The sequence below is a fragment of the Conger conger genome, chromosome 7, assembly GCF_963514075.1.
Source record: "Conger conger chromosome 7, fConCon1.1, whole genome shotgun sequence".
NCBI classification, from domain to species: Eukaryota; Metazoa; Chordata; class Actinopteri; order Anguilliformes; family Congridae; genus Conger; species Conger conger.
The window spans coordinates 4130144-4153654 of record NC_083766.1 but is presented as its reverse complement, the minus strand read 5'-3'; the positions used below and the strand labels follow the sequence as shown (position 1 = coordinate 4153654).

The following is a 23511-nucleotide window of genomic DNA, read 5'->3' as shown; positions in this document are numbered from 1 at the left end:
AGGCTGCCGGGGGTGGTGGGGGGGGGGGGCGGGGGGGAGGTTTGAGGACCGGTGCGGTTCAGCCGAAAGAACGGCAGCGCTCTGACGGACGGGCCAGAGCAGCGGAAAGTGGGACTACACATCGAATCGGCAGGAGCCTAAACGCCTAAAATGAAACAGAATTCACACGACAGTAACTGGGCTTAAATGAACCGGAACTGCGACAGAATAATAATAATAAATAATTACGGACATTTTTTTTTAAATATGTGGAATACCAGTCTGTCCAGTTAATAATTTATCCTAGGCGTGACATTTAGCTGTGTCGAGAGAGAGGGCTCAAAGATATCTTTGGAAAGTGTACGAAAGACAACAGAGTCATTTTTTCATAAGATACAACAAGGGTTTTCAAGCCAACCTGTGCTGGTCGGGATTAAAGGTTTTATAAAATACTTACAATACCATGAACATGTACCATTACAGTGAACAGAAGGCCCTGGGCTTCAGAAAGGGACTGACACACGGACGGACGGACGGACAGACGGACAGACGGACAATCTTCTTATAGTGACTATTTGCAGCACTGGTGTACGACAGACATCATGAACGAAAAGAAAGCATTACCCTAAAAAATAAATAAATAAAAAGTGAGCATTGTGCATAGTTCTTTTTCAAAATAAAATCATCTCTTCTTTCCTCTGACAGCTATCTGCAGTGATACAAGGAAGTGCAATAATGTACAACTCTGGCTAGATAAGTGCACATAGATCACTGCTGCACTGAATGCTTCCGCCATTTTCTCCCGGTATAAAATATCTCGGCATCTTTTCCCCGGTTGATTTTTCAGTAACTCTTTTTTATTTTATTATTTTTTTTTCTCCTGTTTTTGTTTTGTTTCCGATTATTACGCCAACAGTCACTCTTGTGCTCCACCCGCTCAGTCCGAGAGTTGAGTCCATGTAACGTTACTTCTAAACATTTCTTTTTTTTCTTTTTTCTTTTTTTTTTTGCGTGACCTGACCTCCTGGCGCCCCGGCTCCTGCGCTCATACCTCCCCGACCCACACCACCGCGTTGCCTCGCCGGACGTCCGACACCTCGCAGTGCGGGCTGCCCTGCTTCCCGTCCAGAACGAAGAGGGAGCCCGCCGACGGGGTGACCAGGAACCGCCCGAACAGCCCGCTGGACACCACCACGCGGTTGGAGTCGCCCCAGGGCCAGGCCCCGGACGGGACCGGGTCCTTCAGGTTCTGGAGAACCCGGGTGGTCCCCGAGGACAGGTCCGAAAAGAGCAGGTCTCCGCGCGTCTTGGAGGTCGCCACGACGACGTACCGGTTGGACTCGGCGGAGGAGGGGTGAAAGGTCAGGTCGGAGACGTCCAGGCCGGTCTGCAGCTCCCGGCTCAGCCGCAGCGCCCCCCGGGGGCCGACCGTCTGCACGCTGACCTTCCCGCCGCGGGGGTCAGGGGTCACCACGTGGCGGCCGTCGGACGAGACGCGGGGCCTCCCCGCCACCCGGCCGTTGGGCCCGATGACGGAGTCGGTGACGCTGTCGATGATGAGCTGGCCCGGGCCGGACGTGCGGTTCTGGCCCAGGCACTGGACGAAGTACAGCCCGGTCAGGTGGGTGTAGGCCATGCCGGCCGGCACACAGCTGTAGTTCTTCAGGCTGATGGTCTTGACGCGGTGGAACGTCTCCAGGTCGATCTTGTGCACCGCCGGCTCGGACTTCAGGAAGATGAACCCAAATCTGCGAGGAGGGGAAAGAGCCGCATCAAGGCCACGTGGTCGCAGAAAACCAAAATTCTGCCGTGTTTACACTCTAAAGACCAGATCGCCACTGACATTAGGCAATGGATGTCACAGCCAAATTTGGTTCATACACTCGGGGAAACATTAGCTAAAGAGATCATCTGGAGTTGCCGGTTCGATCCCCCGCCATGGGTCCCTGAGCAAGACACCTAACCCCCAATTGCTCCCGACTGGCTGGTTGGTGCCTTGCATGGCAGCCGATCATCATTGGTGCGTGAGTGTGTCTATGTCTGTGTGTGCACGAATGGTCCATTGAGAAACACGTTGGATAACAGCGCTACACAAATGCAGTCCATTTACCGTTAATTCTGGACGACTGGAGTGCGTTTGTGCTTCATGCTATCAGGACAAAGAACACAGTCTACGTGACAGGCGACAATCATGAACATTCTGCGATTTCGGCAGGCTCCGTCGAAGGACTATAAGCTGGCCTTAATAGAAACCTTTATATGAAACAGGGCCAATGGAGAAAACATCTCCTCTACGACGATGCCCAGTGACTACAACAATACAGTAAAATAGCACAAACACTCAGAAAGACGTTCATCTGGTGAGGAGGATGACGGAGGCGCCGCTCTTCCTCCTGGCGGGGCGACCCCTGCTGAGGCGCGTACCTGACGTGCGTGATGATGAGGTTGGTGGGCGGGATGAAGAAGTCGTTGACTCTCCTGAACTGGGTGCGGATCACGTGGTGCTCCTCTCCCACGCTGGCCTGCGACACCACCTGCAGCGGCCACAACAGCCACGCAACCTCAGATCAGAGCTCGCTGGAGCAAGATTACATTACATTACATTACATTACATTATTGGCACTTGGCAGACGCTCTTATCCAGAGCGAATTACAACAAAGTGCATACCCATAACCAGGGATAAGTGCGCTGAAAGACCCTAGAGGGAAGTACGATTTCAACTGCTACCTGCACAACAAAGATAAGGCCAATTAATTTTTTTTTGAACAAAGAAACAAACAAACAACAGAGCAAAGGTGACCAAAGTTAACTATCCAAACACTGCTTACCTAGCCAACTAAAAATACCGATACACAAGGCAAGTCACAGAGACAACAATTAAGGTTCACAGGGAGGTAGGGAGGGATGGGGAGAGGTGCTGCTTGAAGAGGTGTGTCTTCAGCTTGCGCTTGAAGGTGGGGAGAGATTCTACAGTTCTGACCTCAACGGGGAGTTCGTTCCACCACCGTGGAGCCAGAACAGACAGTAGTCGTGAGCGTGAGGTGGAGGTTGAGGCTGAACGAAGAGGTCTGGCAGATGCTTAACCAAAGCTGGACATTCACCCTGAAGTTCCCCCTGGGAGAATTAAGCCATCCTATTCTATTCTTGCATGCTGAATGGACCCACAGGACACATTCATTTTATTTGGATATGTATGTGTACACATTATTACCTGCTATGTGAAATTACCTTGGGCATGAGAAAGGTACTATACAAATAAAAAGTTATTACTATGACTGACTATTATAAGTAAAAACATGAAAGTATGCACTGTAAGCAAAGTGTTGTCCAGCATATCATGTGCTAAATTCACAGCCCCGCTCAAAAAACCTTTTCAGATGTTTACAGGGTTCACAGGTTTTCCCTCCAATTTCTGCATAAGCCAAACCTCTCTGGAATACCGGTTTGATCGTTTTGCTACGGACTCATCTGCTGTTAAGGGGTCTATTTCGCGGTCTGTTCTTCAGTTTTCAGTAAGACAGGTTTAAAATGTATTACCCTCTTCATAATCCCAACCTGATGTGAGAAACATGTTTAGCCTAAAGTTAGTAAATGTTTATTTTTAATGATTTCCAGCTGTGAGGTTGAAATAATAAATAATAAAATAACTCAAAGATCTGGGGGCAGACGTGGGCCAAATATATAATTGTTTTGGATTCAAACACTTTTCTGTGCTTGATTGATTTTGCCTGGGGCAACTGAGCCCAACAAGAGGACCAGGAGGTTTAATAGGTTCCAAAACACCAGACAAAATCGGAGAAAAGCACTGAGTAGCACAAAGCAAGTTATGATACTTTAATAAGTGTGTATACTCTGGATCATTCCAGCATAAGCAACCAATAATAGTATAAGAAATTAGTAAAGGATAAGCAATTAATAATATGATAAGTAATTAATAATGAAATAATCACATGAATATATAATTTCAACAACAGAATCCAAAGCAATGACGTAATTGACCCTGGTCTGTCAAGAGGACAAATGAGCAGTTCCTGACAATGTGCTCGCAGTAACGCTTTGACCTGCCGTTTAAGAAAAAGACACTGAATGAACTTGCTTTCCCATACCAAATACAATCATATTTCTGATACATAAACTTAATTTCCTCAAGAAATATTAGAACACAGGCTCCTCTGGGGCCAAATTTCAGGTCTTTCATGGGGCCCAGAATCCCGGGTGATGCCCTTGTTGAAGACTCGTATGGTATCACAAAATGATTTCACTGCCTGAGTGTCACAACAGGATCCCTTCACTTGACTGGAGAGAGAAGTAGAGAGACCAGGGTCCTGTAAACAGGATTACTGAGTTAGCTGGATAACTGCACTGAGTAAAACCCACAGAGCAGGATTACTGAGTTAGCTGGATAACTGCACTGAGTAAAACCCACAGAGCAGGAATACTGAGTTAGCTGGATAACTGCACTGAGTAAAACCCACAGAGCAGGATTACTGAGTTAGCTGGATAACTGCACTGAGTAAAACCCACAGAGCAGGAATACTGAGTTAGCTGGATAACTGCACTGAGTAAAACCCACAGAGCAGGATTACTGAGTTAGCTGGATAACTGCACTGAGTAAAACCCACAGAGCAGGATTACTGAGTTAGCTGGATAACTGCACTGAGTAAAACCCACAGAGCAGGATTACTGAGTTAGCTGGATAACTGCACTGAGTGGAACCCACAGAGCAGGATAACTGAGTTAGCTGGATAACTGCACTGAGTAAAACCCACAGAGCAGGATTACTGAGTTAGCTGGATAACTGCACTGAGTAAAACCCACAGAGCAGGATTACGGAGTTAGCTGGATAACTGCACTGAGTAAAATCCGGAACCCTCCCAAATCTGGAACATGGAGTGCTCTGAGCAGTTATCCAGCTAACTCAGTAATCCTGCTCTGTGGGTTTTACTCAGTGCAGTTAGCCAGCGAACTCAGTAATCCTTCTGTGTGAAACAGGGCCCTGGAACTCTACAGCCAGCCAGTCCCTGAATCCCATGTTTGACTCCATCTCCCTATTAGGTTTTACACTGTGATAGATATCGCTGATTTCACTTTCCCTCCAGGGTCCACCAGGAACCCTTGTTCAAAATCAATTATAAACGTTGTACTATATAATGTTGAGGGTTAATAAGTTCACACAATATCACTAATGCATTATTAGACAGTAATGCTCTGGCAAGTTCAAAGTTCTTGGTGCTTTGTACCGCTGAGCCAGAATCGGCCCATTGTTCATTTCAGTGTCTGCCGCCCGGAACACTGCCAATTAACTTAACACAGCGTTTCTTTCCTGACTGAAAAAACCCAACTGTCTTTTCAGGGAAAGAAAGGAGAGACAGACCATATTGAGAAGTTTGTCACTTCACTGAAGTCTGACACTGACAATGAATTCATTGACTGCCACACTGACAATTAATTCACTGACTGCCATACTGACAATTAATTCACTGACTGCCACACTGACAATAAACTCACTGACTGCCACACTGACAATGAATTCACTGTTATACTGATGATTCCATTGCTATTCAAAACAAGCACAATTAACAGGAGGTTTGCGTAAAAAATCTTTTTTTAATTTCAGTATGACACTTATCTGTTCCCAAACAGACTGAACAATGTATTTTCATAAATACATTCTCAGATCAGATGGCATGACATCTGACTAAAGAATGAAATATTCCTTATTTAAAGTTTGTTCTAGAAACTGATCTCTAAGACCATTCCAGAGAGAAAGACCTCAAAAACAGCGTTCCTTTTTCTTTTGGTTTAAATTGAGAATCACACGTAGTTTTTGTAGAAGAATAGGCTTGTTACAAATGAGGTGTTGGATGTGTCACCGTTAAAGCAAAATAGTGTCTCTAATTTAGTCAAACTCAAGAAAAGCTTGAGGTGCTATCCTTATGCCCTCTACCCTATAAGCTGGGTTCATAAACTAGTTTTTTAACCTTTTGAATGATTCATAACCTTTGCTGTTAAATAATAAATACTCAACACCATGGACAGTGGATACCATTTTAATGTTGTGTTTAACACCCATCTCCAGACAAACAAACAAATGGCTCCTATTTTGCAAACCTGCTGGTGAAAGTTTAAGAAATGGATTAAATTTCAAACCTTCCTCTGTTCTTTGTCCGCCTCCTCCTTGTAATGGAGAGTGCGAACACGTTGGGTTTGCATAATGCCCGGAAAACTGACAAGAAGCTGAAACAGATTCCCCCCGTTAATAAGACACGTTCCATCACAATGTATGGACAGAATACCGCATGAGAATTTAATGGGTTTCTTTCCACTTTCAGGGGAAAAGCTGGCGGTTGTGGAATGACAATGGGGCTCTCCTGATAGGTTCCAACAGTGAGGTCGAGACATTTTTCTGTGATGATTCAAAACCTCGACCTCGCGTTTTCTAAATGCCTACGCCCCCTCTCTCCACGACGGAGGGTAGATGAACCCACTGGAGCCCCAGGGGGGTAGAGCAGGTATCACTCACCTGCAGGGAGGGGCGGGACTGCTGCAGGTCTCCCCAGCTCAGCACCCAGATCTGGTCGTGAGATTTGTCGTAATGGAGCTTCACTGGCACCGGGTCTGTTTGCACCACCTTCGTTTCGGAGAGAAGAAGAAGCACAGTGGAGCTGAGCACAGAGCCGAGTGCTATCACTGCACATGAAATAACACAGTCAATTACCCACTGGTACAGCCGCGCTAGAGCCAAAATGGCCGCCGTCCCAGTAATGGAGGCTAATCAGGTCAAACTGCACGGTGGCTACCATACAGTCCTCTTAGTGGACTCCCAGCTGAAACAGCACTCTGACAGAGGAAACTGTCTCTGTGATTCCCAGGAAAGGACAGCAATCAGCTAATCAGAAATGACAAATACTGACATACCATAGAGTGTGTGTGCATGTGTGTGTGTGTGTGTGTGTGTGTGTGTGTGTATGTGTCTGTGTGTGTGTATGAGAGTGAGTGTGTGCATGTCTGTGCATGGGTGTGTGTGTGTGTGTGTGTGTGTGCATGTCTGTGCATGGGTGTGTGTGTGTGTGTGTGTATGTGTGTGCATGTCTGTGCATGGGTGTGAGTGTGTGTGTGTGTGTGCATGTCTGTGCATGGGTGTGTGTGTGTAATTTGGAACACACACAGTGTGTTAGTTCCCTCTAAGTGACAGGTGTCTGAATGTGTATCTTTCCAAAATTAATTTCTGACTATTTTTCTGCATACTTTGTTAGACATCACTTCTCATCCCTTCTCTAATTGTATTTGTGAAGCTGTAAAGGGCAGAGTCTCTTTCCTCCAGACATGTCAGTGAGGACACAATAAAGCAGTGACCTTATTTCACGCGGCATTCCTCCAGGTGCTGCCCGGTCCTCAGGAGTGAGGCAGGACCGCGCTCTCAGACGGTGAGACATCCTGTGAGCTGGGGCGGGGGGGCGGGGGCCAAAAGGGCTCCCAGGATGCATTAACCCCGCGGCGGAGACGCCAGCGCCAGATCCAGAGCAAGTCTGACGGATCTCAGGCCACAAAAGCCCCGACTGCCCCCTCTCACCTCTCTCTCATTCTCTCCCTCTCCTCCATTCTCTCTTCCTTTATCCCTCTCTTGTCTCTCTCACTGCCTTGGTAGAATAGGTTTCATTGAGTGGCGGCTGCCCCCTGCTGACCCCAGGAGAGCGGGGGAGACGGGCTGTGAACAGGTTTGAGGAGGACGGACACGCACCTGAGCCACTCTCTGGGCCTGCGTGTCCACGATCAGCAGCCGGCTCTGGAGGGGCTGGGAGGCGTAGATGTACTTGTCCCGCACGCTGACGGCCGAGGCCCAGGCGCAGCGGGGGGTCGCGTCTCCTTCAGCTCTGGGGCACATCTCCTCCTGCCAGGGGAGAGGGAGGAGCAGATCATTTAGAGACCGATCCCAGGAGATCCGCAGTTTCTGAGATACTCAAACCACCCTGCCTGGCACCAACAATCATTCCACGGTCAAAGTTCACTTGTACCACATTCTGATATTTGGTCTGAAAAACAGCTGAACCTCTTGACCACATCTGTATGCTATTATGCATTTAGTTGCTGCCACATGATTGGCTGATTAAATATTTGCATTAACAAGCTGGTGTACTGGTATGCCTAATAAATTGCTCACTGAGTGTATATCGCTTTTCACATATTCAATGCGCTTTACAGTGATGAGGGGGAAACTCACCCCAACCACCACCAATTTTGCAACAGCAGCCATTTTGTGCCAGAATGCTCACCACACATCAGCTGAGGTGGATGTTTTTAGCCAATTAAAACAGGGGATGATTAGATGCTTGAGAGAGCCACACTAGTGCAATTACAGAGGCCAGTACGACTTAAATCTCTCTGAGAAAGCAGCCTCTCTCCTTATCTGACTCTGCTTGTTTTGCAAACTGAGTGAAGTTTTCTGCTGCATTACTGGCATTACATTGAATATTGAGCAGCTCCTCGGTCTAATGAAAACAGAATGACTTCAGCTGAATAAAACCCATCGCAAGTACACCCTTGTTACAGCTGGACAGAGGAATGTCCTAACAAAGCAATATTTTCTCACTCTGTGTGTCCTTTGGGGATTTATCGATGCTTCATCCTATTTATTTAAGGTTTAGCTAGCTTATATTAAATTTAAAAACACGCACTGAATATTAACTATCTATACACAAGTACACTTTTCTAAAATGTTATGTATGTATGGGTTGTTCTTGCCTTTGACAGCCTGTGGTTGTTTGTGGCCAGTATAGACTAATATGTGTATACACTCTTCTGGTTAGATATGTTTGAATACTTTACTATAAAATGTGAAAATAAAGACATAGACTGCTCATTCCTCATTTTTAGGTGGAGAACATAACTAAAATATTCAGTCATAAATCATGTTGAAGAGCACATTGTACTCTGATAAAGTACATCTGAATTTTACTGTGAACTGTTCAATGTGAAACTTTGCAACAAGAGGTAAAATATGATGCAATTTAGAAAAGTGTCAATTTTACAAGAAGAGCAAAAAAACAAAACAAAACAACAACACCACAGTAGGAGCACTGAAGCATCAGGTCTGAGGGTAATTCACTGATCCACCCAAGCTGCAGGGGTGAAAACGTCATCTCCACACAGACGGGAAGAGGAGCAGGTCTCACATCTCCACACAGACGGGAGAAGGAGCAGGTCTCACATCTCCACACAGACGGGAGGAGGAGCAGGACTCACATCTCCACACAGACGGGAGGAGGAGCAGAACTCACACGTCCACACAGACGGAAGGAGGAGCAGGACTCACACGTCCACACAGACGGGAGGAGGAGCAGGACTCACACGTCCACACAGACGGGAGGAGGAGCAGGGCTCACACGTCCACACAGACGGGAGGAGGAGCAGGACTCACACGTCCACACAGACGGGAGGAGGAGCAGGACTCACACGTCCACACAGACGGGAGGAGGAGCAGGACTCACTTGGCTGGCCAGTATGCGTTCGGTGTGCGGGATGCGTCTCCGGATCTCACACTCGCCCGGCTGCAGGATGGTGATCCCGTCGTCGGAGAAAATGTAGAACAGGTTCCCCACGCTCAGGCCTGGGAGACGCACACACACAGCACGTTAGCGCTAGCCTTTAACATTGGCATAATTTCAACAACAACAACAACAACAATAGCAACAACAGCAACAACAAAACAACTATTATTATTATTATTATTATTATTATTAATATTACTGTTGTTGCTGTTGTTGGAATGATAACAAAGCTGGGAGACACAGCGGTAGCCTTCAGCATCGGCACTATAATAATAATAATAATAATAATAATAATAATAATGAAGAAGAAGAAGACGAAGAAGTATAATAATAATAATTTTTATACTTATAATTATAATTATAATAGTTGTTTGTTGCTGCTGTTATTATTATTGTTATTATTATGATTATTAGAAAACTCAAGACAAGTTATCTATCGTTGCATGCTACATTGCAGGCTACACAGGGATGCATACAATGGGAGAGAGTAACAGTTGTTCACGGAGTCAGAGAGGCCAATGGGAAAGCACGGAGCACACAGTCATGGGAAAACACAGAGCACACAGTCATGGGAAAGCACAGAGCACACAGTCATGGGAAAGCACGGAGCACACAGTCATGGGAAAACACAGAGCACACAGTCATGGGAAAGCACAGAGCACACAGTCATGGGAAAGCACGGAGCACACAGTCATGGGAAAACACAGAGCACACAGTCATGGGAAAGCACAGAGCACACAGTCATGGGAAAACACAGAGCACACAGTCATGGGAAAGCACGGAGCACACAGTCATGGGAAAGCACAGAGCACACAGTCATGGGAAAACACAGAGCACACAGTCATGGGAAAGCACGGAGCACACAGTCATGGGAAAGCACGGAGCACACAGTCATGGGAAAGCACAGAGCACACAGTCATGGGAAAGCACAGAGCACACAGTCATGGGAAAGCACAGAGCACACAGTCATGGGAAAACACAGAGCACACAGTCATGGGAAAACACAGAGCACACAGTCATGGGAAAGCACAGAGCACACAGTCATGGGAAAACACAGAGCACACAGTCATGGGAAAGCACGGAGCACACAGTCATGGGAAAGCACGGAGCACACAGTCATGGGAAAGCACAGAGCACACAGTCATGGGAAAGCACGGAGCACACAGTCATGGGAAAACACAGAGCACACAGTCATGGGAAAGCACAGAGCACACAGTCATGGGAAAGCACGGAGCACACAGTCATGGGAAAGCACAGAGCACACAGTCATGGGAAAGCACGGAGCACACGGTCATGGGAAAGCACAGAGCACACAGTCATGGGAAAGCACGGAGCACACAGTCATGGGAAAGCACAGAGCACACAGTCATGGGAAAGCACGGAGCACACAGTCATGGGAAAGCACAGAGCACACAGTCAGGGACCTGAGGGGTGATCCTGAGGCAAACAGAGGGCTGCAGCCCCTGTGGTCTTAGGCCCTCAGGCTTAATTTAATCAACGCTAACCCACTCATGTCCTCAGTGGAAGCGGTGAAATTCCTTTAGTACACTTGTGAAGCTGCTTGCCTTTAATTAAATCAAACTTTTCTCTCTCTAAGTGCTCATCCACAGTTGATGGAGAAACAGAAATTAACAATAATGAAATGAGAAGTATTTCTGATTGAGGTACATGAGGGAGACAGTATAAAAAAGCAGATTCTGCTAGTGCGATAGAGAAAGTAATGGAAGATATTTAATGTTGGCCTTTTTATATTTTGATTCTTAGTTTCATGTGCATTAAATAAGTCTTGTTCTAATATTACAATCTATCACAGATGATCTGGTGAACGAGCTCCAAGAGGCTGTACTGTAACAAAACCGTTTTCAGCTTCATGTTAAATTTCAGAGAATTTGTACTGCAACGGGCTCTAGCTACTTTCCATCCCATATGGCTTCTTTTTGCCTGGATATACTTCCACAGAATTTGATCTACAAATGTCCTTTAAGTATAAAAATACACCTTCAGGAAAAGAAAAGAAAAAGCTGAAAACACATTTTTGTGACAGCACTTGACCTTGAGCATACAGTCGAGGGTGTACCAAAATGAGAATAATGCTGACAGAAAAAGCCATTCAGGTCACACTGAACAGCAGCACGACTTTTTGCAGCACATTATGGGAACTAAACTGAGGTTTGATTTAGTGAAAATGCATCAATGCAGAATCAACGGCGAAGTGTTTTTTTTAACCCTTTGAAGAGTACTTTTTTGGAACTATGTTTTTCACCCATTCTAAGTCAGTTTCCTAAAACATCAGCGTAACAATGTTCAGTTACAAACATTCGGCAACGCTTTACTTGAACTCCTCGTCATACGGCTGACTTAACACTGTCATACACATGACATAGCAGCTGTCACAAGATGGCATAACGGAGATATCAGTAGATGTCCAATGATATAATTATATAAAACTACTTTTATCGGCACAGTAAATGTTGTAAATGTTACTGTCAGAAAATGTACCAATAGAAGTATGACAGTTTTATGTTACTTGACATCGACTGACATCTCCATTATGCCATCTTGTGACAGCTGCTATGTCATGTGTATGACAGTGTTATGTCATGTGTATGACAGTGTTATGTCAGCCTTATGGCGAGGGGTTCAAGTGAAGTAATTCCGAACATTCTGATCACGTATTTGTGACCTCACACCTTAAAGGGTTAAATAAAAACACACACACAGTCTCTATGACAACACAGGTTCTTCCCGTACCTTCCTCACGCCACAGAATGTTAGCAACTGTAGCATCGGAGCGCCAGGAAGCAATGCAGGAAAGAGACAAGTCAATTTCAGACATAAACAAAAACAAAAAAACAAAAAAACAAAACCGTGACCTAATGATATTACATCACCAGCGGTAATTATGCTCACACAGCAGGTGAAGAAGACGCTGTACTGTCACAAGTCAAGTGTGAACAAAAATGCATTTTTAGCACAACGCTGCGGCGTTTCATAGTCTATCCCGGAGACTGGAATATAACTGTCTGCAGCGGAAACAAATCAGGTCACTCCGAGTTTCCTGAGCTTTCCGTTTATGAGAGGGACAGGGCACGCAGGAATACACACTTCACTGCTCCCTACAGAAAGGTACTTGAAAATGAAGGTGTGTTAACTTATCGCCGTGCCCCTAATGACGAGGTCAAACCTGGCACTGCCGATACACACTACACGATAAGGGCTTTTCAATTAAGAAGAGCTTATCAAGGTCCCTGCAGAGCTGCTGAGAGTGGAAGGCTCAGACCCTCTCCCATCCATTCTCTCTCCCTATGAAGAGTGAGACCCATCCATTCTCTCTCCCTATGAAGAGTCAGACCCATCCATTCTCTCTCCCTATGAAGAGTGAAACCCATCCATTCTCTCTCCCTATGAAGAGTGAGACCCATCCATTCTCTCTCCCTATGAAGAGTCAGACCCATCCATTCTCTCTCCCTATGAAGAGTCAGACCCATCCATTCTCTCTCCCTTTGAAGAGTCAGAAGGACATAAGAACAAACTCTTCAACAGGATAGAGAAACAAGTCTCCATTCCTGATTTGTAGATCGTGACAAACATCTTGACATTGAACACACCTGAGAAAAGACCACTTCTAAATGTAATTTAAGGTCACACTTTACAATAAGATTACATTTATTGGCATTAGGTAATGTAGTTGTTAACATTAATTAATTATGCACAAATACATTAAGCATGAAATTAACTTTTCATCAGTTAATGTATTTGTTAACGACTAACTCACATATAAGTTACATGAATATTTATACAGCAAACCATAGGACTTATAATTAGATAACCATTTACAAATACATAAACAGTTTTTTTTTTTTTCATTTCAATATGAATTGGCATTCACTAATACAGTTCTTAAATGGAATTAATGAACTACTCCTTAGTTAAAAAACATTTTTTTACTTAAAGCCAGTTAATGTAACATTATTGTGAAGTGATTTTAATGAGCGAGTTTAACCCTTTCAGTCCCAAGCCCAATATGAAGTGGCTCTACTCAAATCCCGAGGGGTTTTTGCCCTTGGTTGAGAAAATTGAGAAAGGGCTATAATAGTGGCTCAAAACAACAGCGTAGCAGTCATTTTGATTGGTTGAAAAGGCAGGTCGAGAGTGCCATATCACACGCTTGGGACTGAAAGGGTTAAAAACATATCCCAACATTACTTGCACAAAACTGGAGTCTAGAAGGTGTGAGGGTGTACAGTCGGGGTCAGGTGGGGGTTAGGCAGGTATCAGGTGGGGATCAGGTGGGGGTCAGGAGGGGATCAGGAGGGGATCAGGAGGGGATCAGGACGGGATCAGGTGGGGATCAGGCAGGTATCAGGTGGGGATCAGGTGGGGGTCAGGTGGGGATCAGGTGGGGATCAGGTGGGGATCAGGCAGGTATCAGGTGGGGATCAGGCAGGTATCAGGTGGGGATCAGGTGGGGGTCAGGAGGGGATCAGGTGGGGATCAGGAGGGGATCAGGTGGGGATCAGGCAGGGATCAGGTGGGGGTCAGGCGGGGTCAGGCGGGGTTCGAGGCGCTCACGTGTTTTTCGGGCCGAGTCCTCCACAAACAGCGAGGAGATGTCCTCGTCCACGCCCACCTGGTTTTTGGCGATGCAGGTGTACGCGCCCGTGTCCTCGTACCGCACGCTCGCGATGTGCAGCTCGCTCCCGTTGGCTGGGGGGGAGGGTAGAACCGCTTCACAGGTAAATTTAATTACAGTCTCCACCGAGAGGCTCCACTGCATCCTTCAGCCATCGTTATTCCATTACGTTTCACACTTCAGCACTCACACACACTCGCCTGCCTCTCTTACCCTGCACTCTGTGTGTCTAACTACACAGTGAAGAGGATATGAGCACATTATTATTGTAATGCATTATCTCACCTTACCTTTCAGCATCTCTTAAACACCCTCCAGTTTAAATAATAAATAAAACACAGCGCTGTGTTTTTCCGGTCTTTGTTGCGACCCTGTTGATTCTTGGCTAAACCCATCAGTGCTCTGAAACACATAACAGATGCGGCCCTCAGCACATTCAGAGAGACTGATTCCAGTCTGTGCTGTTCCTGCTCACTCACTGTGTACCTGCTCTGACCTTACGATGCGATACAATTACGCTGTCAAACAAAACACGTTTTATAATACCAGAGAATGTTTTCATTAATGCACTTATACAGTAATGCTGCCACTCAAGAGTTATTTCAGTTTTCAGTGCAGAGGCAGGGCATGGTAGGTCTGCTCAGAATGATCAGTAGACTTAAGGGTTAAGGTTAGGCTGAGTAGGGTAGTTAAGGTTAGGGTGAGTAGGGTAGTTAAGGTTAGGGTGAGTAGGGTAGTTAAGGTTAGGGTGAGTAGGATAGTTAAGGTTAGGGTTAGTAGGGTAGTTAAGGTTAGGGTGAGTAGGGTAGTTAAGGTTAGGGTTAGTAGGGTAGATAAGGTTAGGGTTAGTAGGGTAGTTAAGGTTAGGGTTAGTAGGATAGTTAAGGTTAGGATGAGTAGGGTAGTTAAGGTTAGGGTGAGTAGGGTAGTTAAGGTTAGGGTGAGTAGGGTAGTTAAGGTTAGGGTGAGTAGACGTGATCTCCAGGAGGGAAATGTCAGCTAGCTGGACCGGTCAAGTTTCCTGATTATGGGAATCAGCTAGCCATCAAAATAAAATAGATTTATTAATTAAAGATGTCATTTATTAATTAAGGATGTGATTTATTCATTAAAGATGTGATTTATTTAGTAAAGAGGACATCCACCAATGTCTGCTTCCTCCCAGTGTTACTTCCTGCCCCTCCCATTCCACACGACTCTCACAGAGAGGTGTCTGAAGCCTGTCGCTGGTGTGCTGCCCTACAGGTGCATGACATTGTACGCCAAGCCATTTAACCAATAATTTCAATCATTTCTGCTTGTAAAAAGTACTTATTAGTACCCAAAGATCATTATTGTACATTCAGGAAATGTGTTCCTTAAAGAACAAAGGCGCACTTCCACTGCATATATTTCTGAGAGTGGAGGCTTGCTCTAGTGGGAGTTTAGGACAGGGAACACTACATTGGGACTTCCCTTCTGGACAGTGTGTTTGTGACAGTCCTGTGTGAAAAGCGCTTTACAGATAAAAATGTTATTTTAATCTTCCCGCCTGACCCAGTCAGGGAGTCTAGCCTCAGACTAGACGCTCTTGTGAATTTGATTTGATCAATGAAACTCAAAGATTTCTGCATTGTCATTTCTTTCGGTATACATGTGGAACAAATTGAATTGTGTTTAAACAAGCATTGTGCTAAGCGTAACTGCCTCTGTGATTCTGCACAGATTCTAAGAGCTGTGAAAGATGAACGCTGCATCTTGAAGGACAAACAATCTCAGTAAAACCAAACTCTCTGTAATCTGTGGCACACAATGCTGGGCTATTCGGCAGCAAGTTATATCAGAATAACCCCGTAATTTAACTGCTCAGAGAAACAAGGCGTGAGACACAAGTCACCATTAAAGTGTTTTTGTTGGTAACAGCAGGCAGGCATAACTCTAATAGAACGTTTAGCAGTTCATACGCATTGGCTCCTGGGGCCTTTAGTGCTGTCATTTCTCAGAGCATTACTGTGATCCATAACGTGAAAACACCACCAATAACATCACCGGCGACACCAGCAAACAAAAATCATAATATACAATTTTCAAGTCGGTATTTAGCAGATGGTCTTATCACAAAGTAGTTATTTTTTCTCTCAATATTTAATTAAGCAAAGTGTAAAGTCATACTGTTGTCCTAGTGGATTAAAGTGTGTTTCATGTATTTCACTGATTTTATGCTTTCAAATTTTGAAACACGATGCTTATGAATAGCTTGAAGAGAAGCATGTTTTTTTTTTTCTCCCAGTTATGACATTCAAAAATGAAAAATGACATGAAAAACAACATCTCGAAATGCATCTCAGAAAATTATTTCAGAAATTACAGCACAGCAACAGGGCACAGTTATAATGATTGATAATTACGCACAGAAGGAATATTGAGAAAACAGAGAATATTGATTTCCCCCTTGTATTTTGTGTTAGATTGAATTTGAATAACAATTAGGCTATTATTTTAGTCCTGCTTCAATTCAATACCCTTCCACAAACATGTTGAATAAACACACAAGAAGTAAAATGTCTCCTGTAGTCTGGTCCTGCCCTTTTAGAAACACAAATAAGCAAGCCCTGATATCAGAAAGCCATCCTGCATTCTGCCAAACTGCGCTGGACACCACAGCTCCTGGAGCTTAGCCCTTTTGATAAAAACACAAATCTGCACAATACAAATGAGCTCCTGGATGTTAAAGTATGAAGAACAAATGATGAAATGTGTACGAATGATCAAAAGGAACTGAAACGAACGCTGATCATTCTACAGCTTCTGGAACAAACACTACTGCCACACGCGTGATGCCTGATAAACACACGCGTGATGCCTGATAAATATTCACATATTCAGGGCAGCCTTTCATGTCATATACCGTCATCCTTGGAGAGAAGGAAATAAATAGCGTCACTTTACAGTCAGTGCTATCCTGGCAGAAAAACAACTCCAATTACATACCCCAGACACTCTTATCTATCGCCTATTGCGTCTGGGCCTGCCATGCGGGGGAATAGACTGTAACTAAAACGGAAGCGCTAGTTTATCTCAATGCTCAATAATCTGCAGGTTTCTTTTCACCAACTGCTCCTTTCTAATAAATGAGCAGAGGAATGAAAGACTATGGTCTGTTAGGTCATGGAATTACCACAGCTGTTATGATTATTATTAATATTATTATTATTATTTATTTATTTGTGTTGTATGGAGACTGTGGAGCACAACATCCCCAAACCTGGCCTCTTGCACACGGTGAGCCCTTCAGTACACGCAGATGAGACATAATGAGCCTTGGTAAAATCATCGAAATTGGAAAATTGGCACATAGAAATTTGGCGAAACCAGGAGGACCCCGTTCCAAGAGCTGTTCCGTGCCGCTGAACTTCCTGTTGCTCCCCCGTCAGGACCTCTGCAGCTGATAGCAGCCCATCACTGCAGGTAATGACCCGCACACAGCCCATGAACCGTCTCCTAATGAGGGCTACGCTCTGAAGGGCTCCAGAACACGCTCTCTCACTCTCACACTCCTCTCCTGGTCCCCACAGGGCTGGGGGCTGTGTATTCAGCTTCCAGCAGGGAGGTGATTGTTTTTGGGAGGGGGGGGGGGTGTCCGTGTTTCATAATCTTATGAAGAATTTGGTCACCATCGGTCAGATGCAATACTGAAATAATAACTACACTACTAAGATTACCAACACATGTCAACACCAAATGTGTGGATTCTCAACCGCAACTGAAGTCTGTCTTACCAATGAGCTATGGTTGATTATAAAGCTCTCAGAGCTGATTACACACAGACACACACACATGCACATGCGCACATGCACACACACACACACACACACACACAAACACACACATCCTGTCTCAACCCCACAGAGCTGATTACACACACGCCCACACACACACACAGACACATGCACACACACACACACACACACACAAACACACACATCCTGTCTCACCCCCACAGAGCTGATTACACACACGCCCACACACACACACACAGACACACGCACACACACACACACACGCACACTCACTCGCGCACACACACACACATACACATGCACACACACACACATACACATACACATACACATACACATACACACAAACACACACCTCTCAGAGCAGATCACACACACATATGCACACACACTCACACACACAGACACATACACTCACACACACACACATGCACACACTCTCACACACTCACACACACATGCACACACACACACACACTCACACACTCACACACACACACACACACACACACCTCTCAGAGCAGATCACACACACACACACACACCTCTCAGAGCAGAGCATGCACACACACACACACACACACACACACACACGCACACACACCTCTCAGGGAGAGCTGCTTGGAGCCCTTGGGCAGCAGGTCCACGCCGTTCTTCAGCCAGAGGATGCTGGGAGGCGGGATGCCGTCGGCGTAGCAGTGCAGGCTGGCCCCCACACCGGGCTCCTGGGCCTGGGTCTCGGGGTACACCAGGATCACCGGGGGAACTGGGGTACAGCGGGGGGTGGAGGGGTTAGAGAGCTCACCTGCTAATAACACACTTCTATCTACAGCTATTACCACCGTTATTACTGTGTTACTACTGGTTATTACAACAATTTCAGATTTACGGCAAACGTCACGTTCAACAACGCAATGCCTGTTCGAACCCCAGGCCCTGGGTGTGTCAAAGTGTTCCTGAGCAACAACCCGTAATTGCTCCCGGGGAGCTGGTTGGTGCCTTGCACGGCAGCCAATCGCCGTTGGGGTGTGAGTGTGTGAAAGGGTGAATGAGAAGCATTGATTGCAAAAAGCGCTTTGGCTAAAAGAGCAATATAAATACAGGCCCTTTACCGTTTGTCCATCTTGCATCTTCAAGACTGATTTAGAATTAGCACAAAAACAGGACTAGCGCCTCTAATCACATGGTTTCCAAACGCCCAACCAGTCCTGATCAACATGGCCACGAGTCCCCCAGCAATTGCAGTCATAATCACATGCAGGATGTTTTTGACCTCCCTGAGACATTGTGACTTTGAATTGCCTGTCCATGGGAAATCACTGACCTCATCTACTTTTGGAGAACTTTGCGCTGAAATAAATATTTGTGCAGAAATAAATATTCCCTAAATATAATTATTAATTATTTACTGGTAAATGCACTTGTAAGTTCGAATATTAAGGTCTGGTGTCTGTTTTGTGGGAATCTGATTGCCGTTACTGAAATAGTTTCCTCCACACTGAAGCTCACTGTATATTCAGTGCAGTCGTTTCCTGTTAGCCTGAGTCACGCCCAACAAAAGGCCACAATCAGGCCTGCTGTCCCAGTTCATTTAATACATTTGTTCAGCTTGTCCTTGCATCACACAAAGCTGTGAAATCGGATTGTTATTGTTGACTTTATGTATACGGCACATGAGAGGGAGAGACTCTGGCTCTGTAAAAAGCACGTTTTAGCTACAGCCCGGTGTGAATTATTTTCGAGTATAAGCATCCTCTTGTGTTCTGGGCTGCTCGCTGTTTGATGGAGCCCAAACCTTTTGTGGGAAAACAATCAGTGCAATAGAACTGCAACAGAGTTAAAAGCCTCTGTCTCCAGCCTTCAAATCAAACAAAGCCATGTTACAGATGTCATTACACAGATTGTACATCAAACCGAACCGGCTATATGCGTATTAGAGAGACGCCAAGATAATTATTCCACTGTTATTGTAATTTAGACTTAAAAAAACTGATTTGCCGTGCTTCACGGCAAATTTGGCTGAGATACTTATTCAGATTGACCACCGTGATCCATCCTCAGGGAATATTACTCAATACAGCAGTACACAAACACTCTCAGAAAGAACTCTTACAGAAAGGAACCCTGTGGTTCCGCAGGAGAACCCAATCGAGATCAAGGGTTTGTCTGGGAGCTTTCACACTTCACCTATATGGTCGTGGGCTCTATGGAGAACCCGTCTGTGGAGATAAGCTAAAGAACCCTTTTTTTCTGAGAGTGTACCTCGAATATATATTGTTATATTGGAAATCGATGCACTGGTTGCTGGACCTCATTTTCGCTTTGAGTCAAATAAAATACAACCTGCTGAAAAAAACTAAAAAGCAGCTCAAGCTAGGTTTTGAAACAGCTGGTATCCAGTTCAGACCAGCGCCCTACTCCAACATGGTTCGACCAGCAGAAGCTCTGTTTCTAAACAGCTCGGTCACAGCTGGATCTTACCGCAAACCTGGCTGCGCCATTCTAACCCTGCCCACGCGACACGCAGTGACATAATCAAACGAACACGTAATGCCATGTATGTCATTACTAACCATTCACCTGGAGCACATGGACCTGCTGGAGCTCCTGGTACCCGTAGGCGTGGCAACTGTAGTTCCCCATGTGGATGGTCGTTACCTTGGTGATGTACAGCGAGCCGTCGTCGCCAAAGTCCTGATCGGAGGAGGAGAGAGAGAACAGCGGGGTTTTGTGGGACGCCCGACCCATGAATCACACACACACACACACACACACACACTGACAGAGAGAATGTGTGTGTGTGTGTGTGTGTGAGAGAGAGAAAGAGGGTGTGTGTGTATGTGCGTGTGTGTGTGTGAGAGAGGGTGTGTGTGTATGTGCGTGTGTGTGTCTGAGTGTGTGTGTGAGAGAGAGAGAGAGAGAGTGTGTGTGTGTGTATATGTGTGTGTGTGTCTGAGTGTGTGTGTGTGTGTGAGAGAGAGAGAGAGAGAGAGAGTGTGTGTGTATGAGAGAGAGAGAATGTGTGTGTATGTGTGTGTGTGTGTGCATCTGCCTGCATTGATTTCGAGGTCCCCAGAAAAGCGAACAGCTGTGTTTTAAGAGCTGATATCCTGCCTCCATTTTGAGCAGCTGAAGAGTGGAATGACTGGTGAAAACTGAGCGTCACACTCTGAGAAATAAAGACACAAAAAGTGCATAAAAAGGCACAAATGTTTCTCAGTGGGGTGGTACCCTATAGATTATATATTACCCTATAGATATCTAAAATTGTACCACTAGCCAACAATATACACTTTTATATACTCATTTGTGTCTTTTTTACTGGAAAACAAACTAATTTGCACCCAAAGAGAACATGACTGTACTTTCTGGGTACCTTTGGAAAATGTGCTCCTTGAAGAATAAAAATGTACTTCCACTGTCACTTTATTTCTGAGAGTGCGCGGAAACAGGCAACACAGCCATTCCACATTAACGAGGATACAGTGAGAAAATAATCAATTCCACCCAAACGTTACTAATACAATCTACACAAACATAAAATGGAGAGATATCTATGAACTGATTGATGCCAAATTGATGCTGTTTCTGAATAAATCTGTGAATTTGTATAATAATAGTCCCATTGCATGTATATTAGCTGAAGATAAGAACTTTGCAATATACAGTAAAATATTTATGCAGTCACAATACAGTCACAACCATTAGTATACCATGAAAAAAGATCCATGCATTTTGTATCAATATATTAAATATTTATATTAATATTTCAGAAACATTATGGGAACTGGCGGAGAGAAATAACTATTTGGTTAAACTGCAGCTACTTAAATTTTTACTACATAGCATTTTTATCCCAAAATGTATAATTATGTATTCCAGTTTGAGAGGAGGGTGCCATTAAAATGTATTTGTTTACAATAAAATTTAAACTACAAGACTGCTGTCCTGGGTATTTTCCCCCCCAAAATGTTAATTGTTCTTTGCCCTGGGTTTGAAACAACATCTCTGTGTTTGTTGAACTGGAGAGGAGAACAAGCCTGCCCCTTACATCTATACCGATGGGATCACACAGAACATTGGCTGTGGCGGATTTAGCAAAACAATCATTGAAACAGGCTTGAGCTTAACGATCATCCCGCAGTATACGTACGCACATAAAAGTTCTGCCAGGAAACTCTTGCTTCACCCAATCATTGGTCAGCTTCAGCAACCACTACATGCTCTCAACCAATCACATACACACACATCACTACATTTTCTCATGCTCAACCAATCACACACACACACACATCACTACATGTTCTCATACTCAACCAATCACATACACATAATTACATACTGAACCAATCACACACACTCATAATTACACACTGAGCCAATCACATTCACATCACTGATGGAGTGCCCTATTTAAACCGCCAGACCTCTCCTATGCTGCTCTGTGTACGCTCTGCTGCATTCACCCTCCAACATCCCAGCATCCACCTGTGGTTAGAGTCTTCTTCTATGGACTGAGAAGTGTTTGCTATTTAGGGGAGATACAGAGCGCTCCTGTTTGGTCGGTTAGCACACACTGCGGTTAGCACACACTGCTATGTGCACAAGAAGTACCCAAAGCAGATCTATTCAGCACCAAACCAAAATAATTGCATTGCATATTCATTAAAATATTTAATCTGAATATGTGAGTTACGCTGACTAAAATGCTTTTCTCAAATGGGCAACAGAAATGTGCGTCTGACATTTGAATTAAAAGAAGTGTTCCATACAGACTTTCATATGAAATGGAGGCCATGCATTATTCATTCACTCATGAATTATGTAATCCTGATGCTCAAGATTTTAATCTCCTCTTTTAGTTGCGCGTGTAGTCAACAATACACAAGAGTAGTGTAGTGTAGTGGTGGGTAAATGTACTGAGTTATGAACACATAAACACGTGTCTCTGGAGTGCTACCTCCTTCCTGGGTGTCTTGAGGAGAAACAAAAGGATTTGCTTCAAAATGCAGCTCGGTTATTTCAGGGGAAAACATTCGCTGTGTAAAATGTTGTTATTTAGGTGGAGTAACATTGTTCTGGGGGAAATTGTGGTAGGAGAAATAGTCCTGATGATTGTGAGCACTGCGATTTCCCATTGTGGAAACAGAGTGTACGGGGCTCCGCAGTCTCCCCGAAATTCTATTACAACCAAATGCATGTTTTCAATAAGATAAATGGACTGTTTTTGAAAATAAACATTCTGAAAGTCAGCCTACCCTTCCGCGTTACCGCGGCTCACACAAAAACGCCACTTTAAATTTGTGATGAAAGAACCAGAAAGGCCCAGGGGAGAGATTCTCCTTCTGTTCGTGCGCCTATAAAGCCGTTTGTTCACTGTGTGCTGTCATTTACTGGGCTGGGCTGACAGCACTCAACAAGGCCGTTCGTTAAGCCTGGGCTGACAGCGCTCAACACGGCCCTTCGTTAAGGTGTGATTAGAGAGCTTTAATCAAGCGGCCAATGAGCAGGGCCCAGCCTGTCAGCAGTGGAGGTGACTTAAATACGAGCGCACACTTCAGCTCATTAACC

General features: G+C 44.9%; 1 protein-coding gene across 1 annotated transcript in view; it reads right to left on the bottom strand.

Annotated features, from left to right (window-relative positions):
* Positions 1 to 1024: 1024 nt before the first annotated feature.
* Positions 1025 to 23511, bottom strand: part of fstl4 (follistatin-like 4) — a 267318-nt gene continuing 244831 nt past the window's right edge. Inside the window, exons 9-17 of the mRNA XM_061249274.1 lie at positions 20514 to 20634; positions 18545 to 18706; positions 14101 to 14235; positions 12280 to 12306; positions 9469 to 9587; positions 7722 to 7871; positions 6504 to 6611; positions 2404 to 2513; positions 1025 to 1727 (exon numbers count right to left, since the gene is read on the bottom strand). Of these exons, the coding sequence (XP_061105258.1) occupies positions 1025 to 1727; positions 2404 to 2513; positions 6504 to 6611; positions 7722 to 7871; positions 9469 to 9587; positions 12280 to 12306; positions 14101 to 14235; positions 18545 to 18706; positions 20514 to 20634 (1635 nt within the window). The remainder of the gene's footprint in view (positions 1728 to 2403; positions 2514 to 6503; positions 6612 to 7721; positions 7872 to 9468; positions 9588 to 12279; positions 12307 to 14100; positions 14236 to 18544; positions 18707 to 20513; positions 20635 to 23511) is intronic.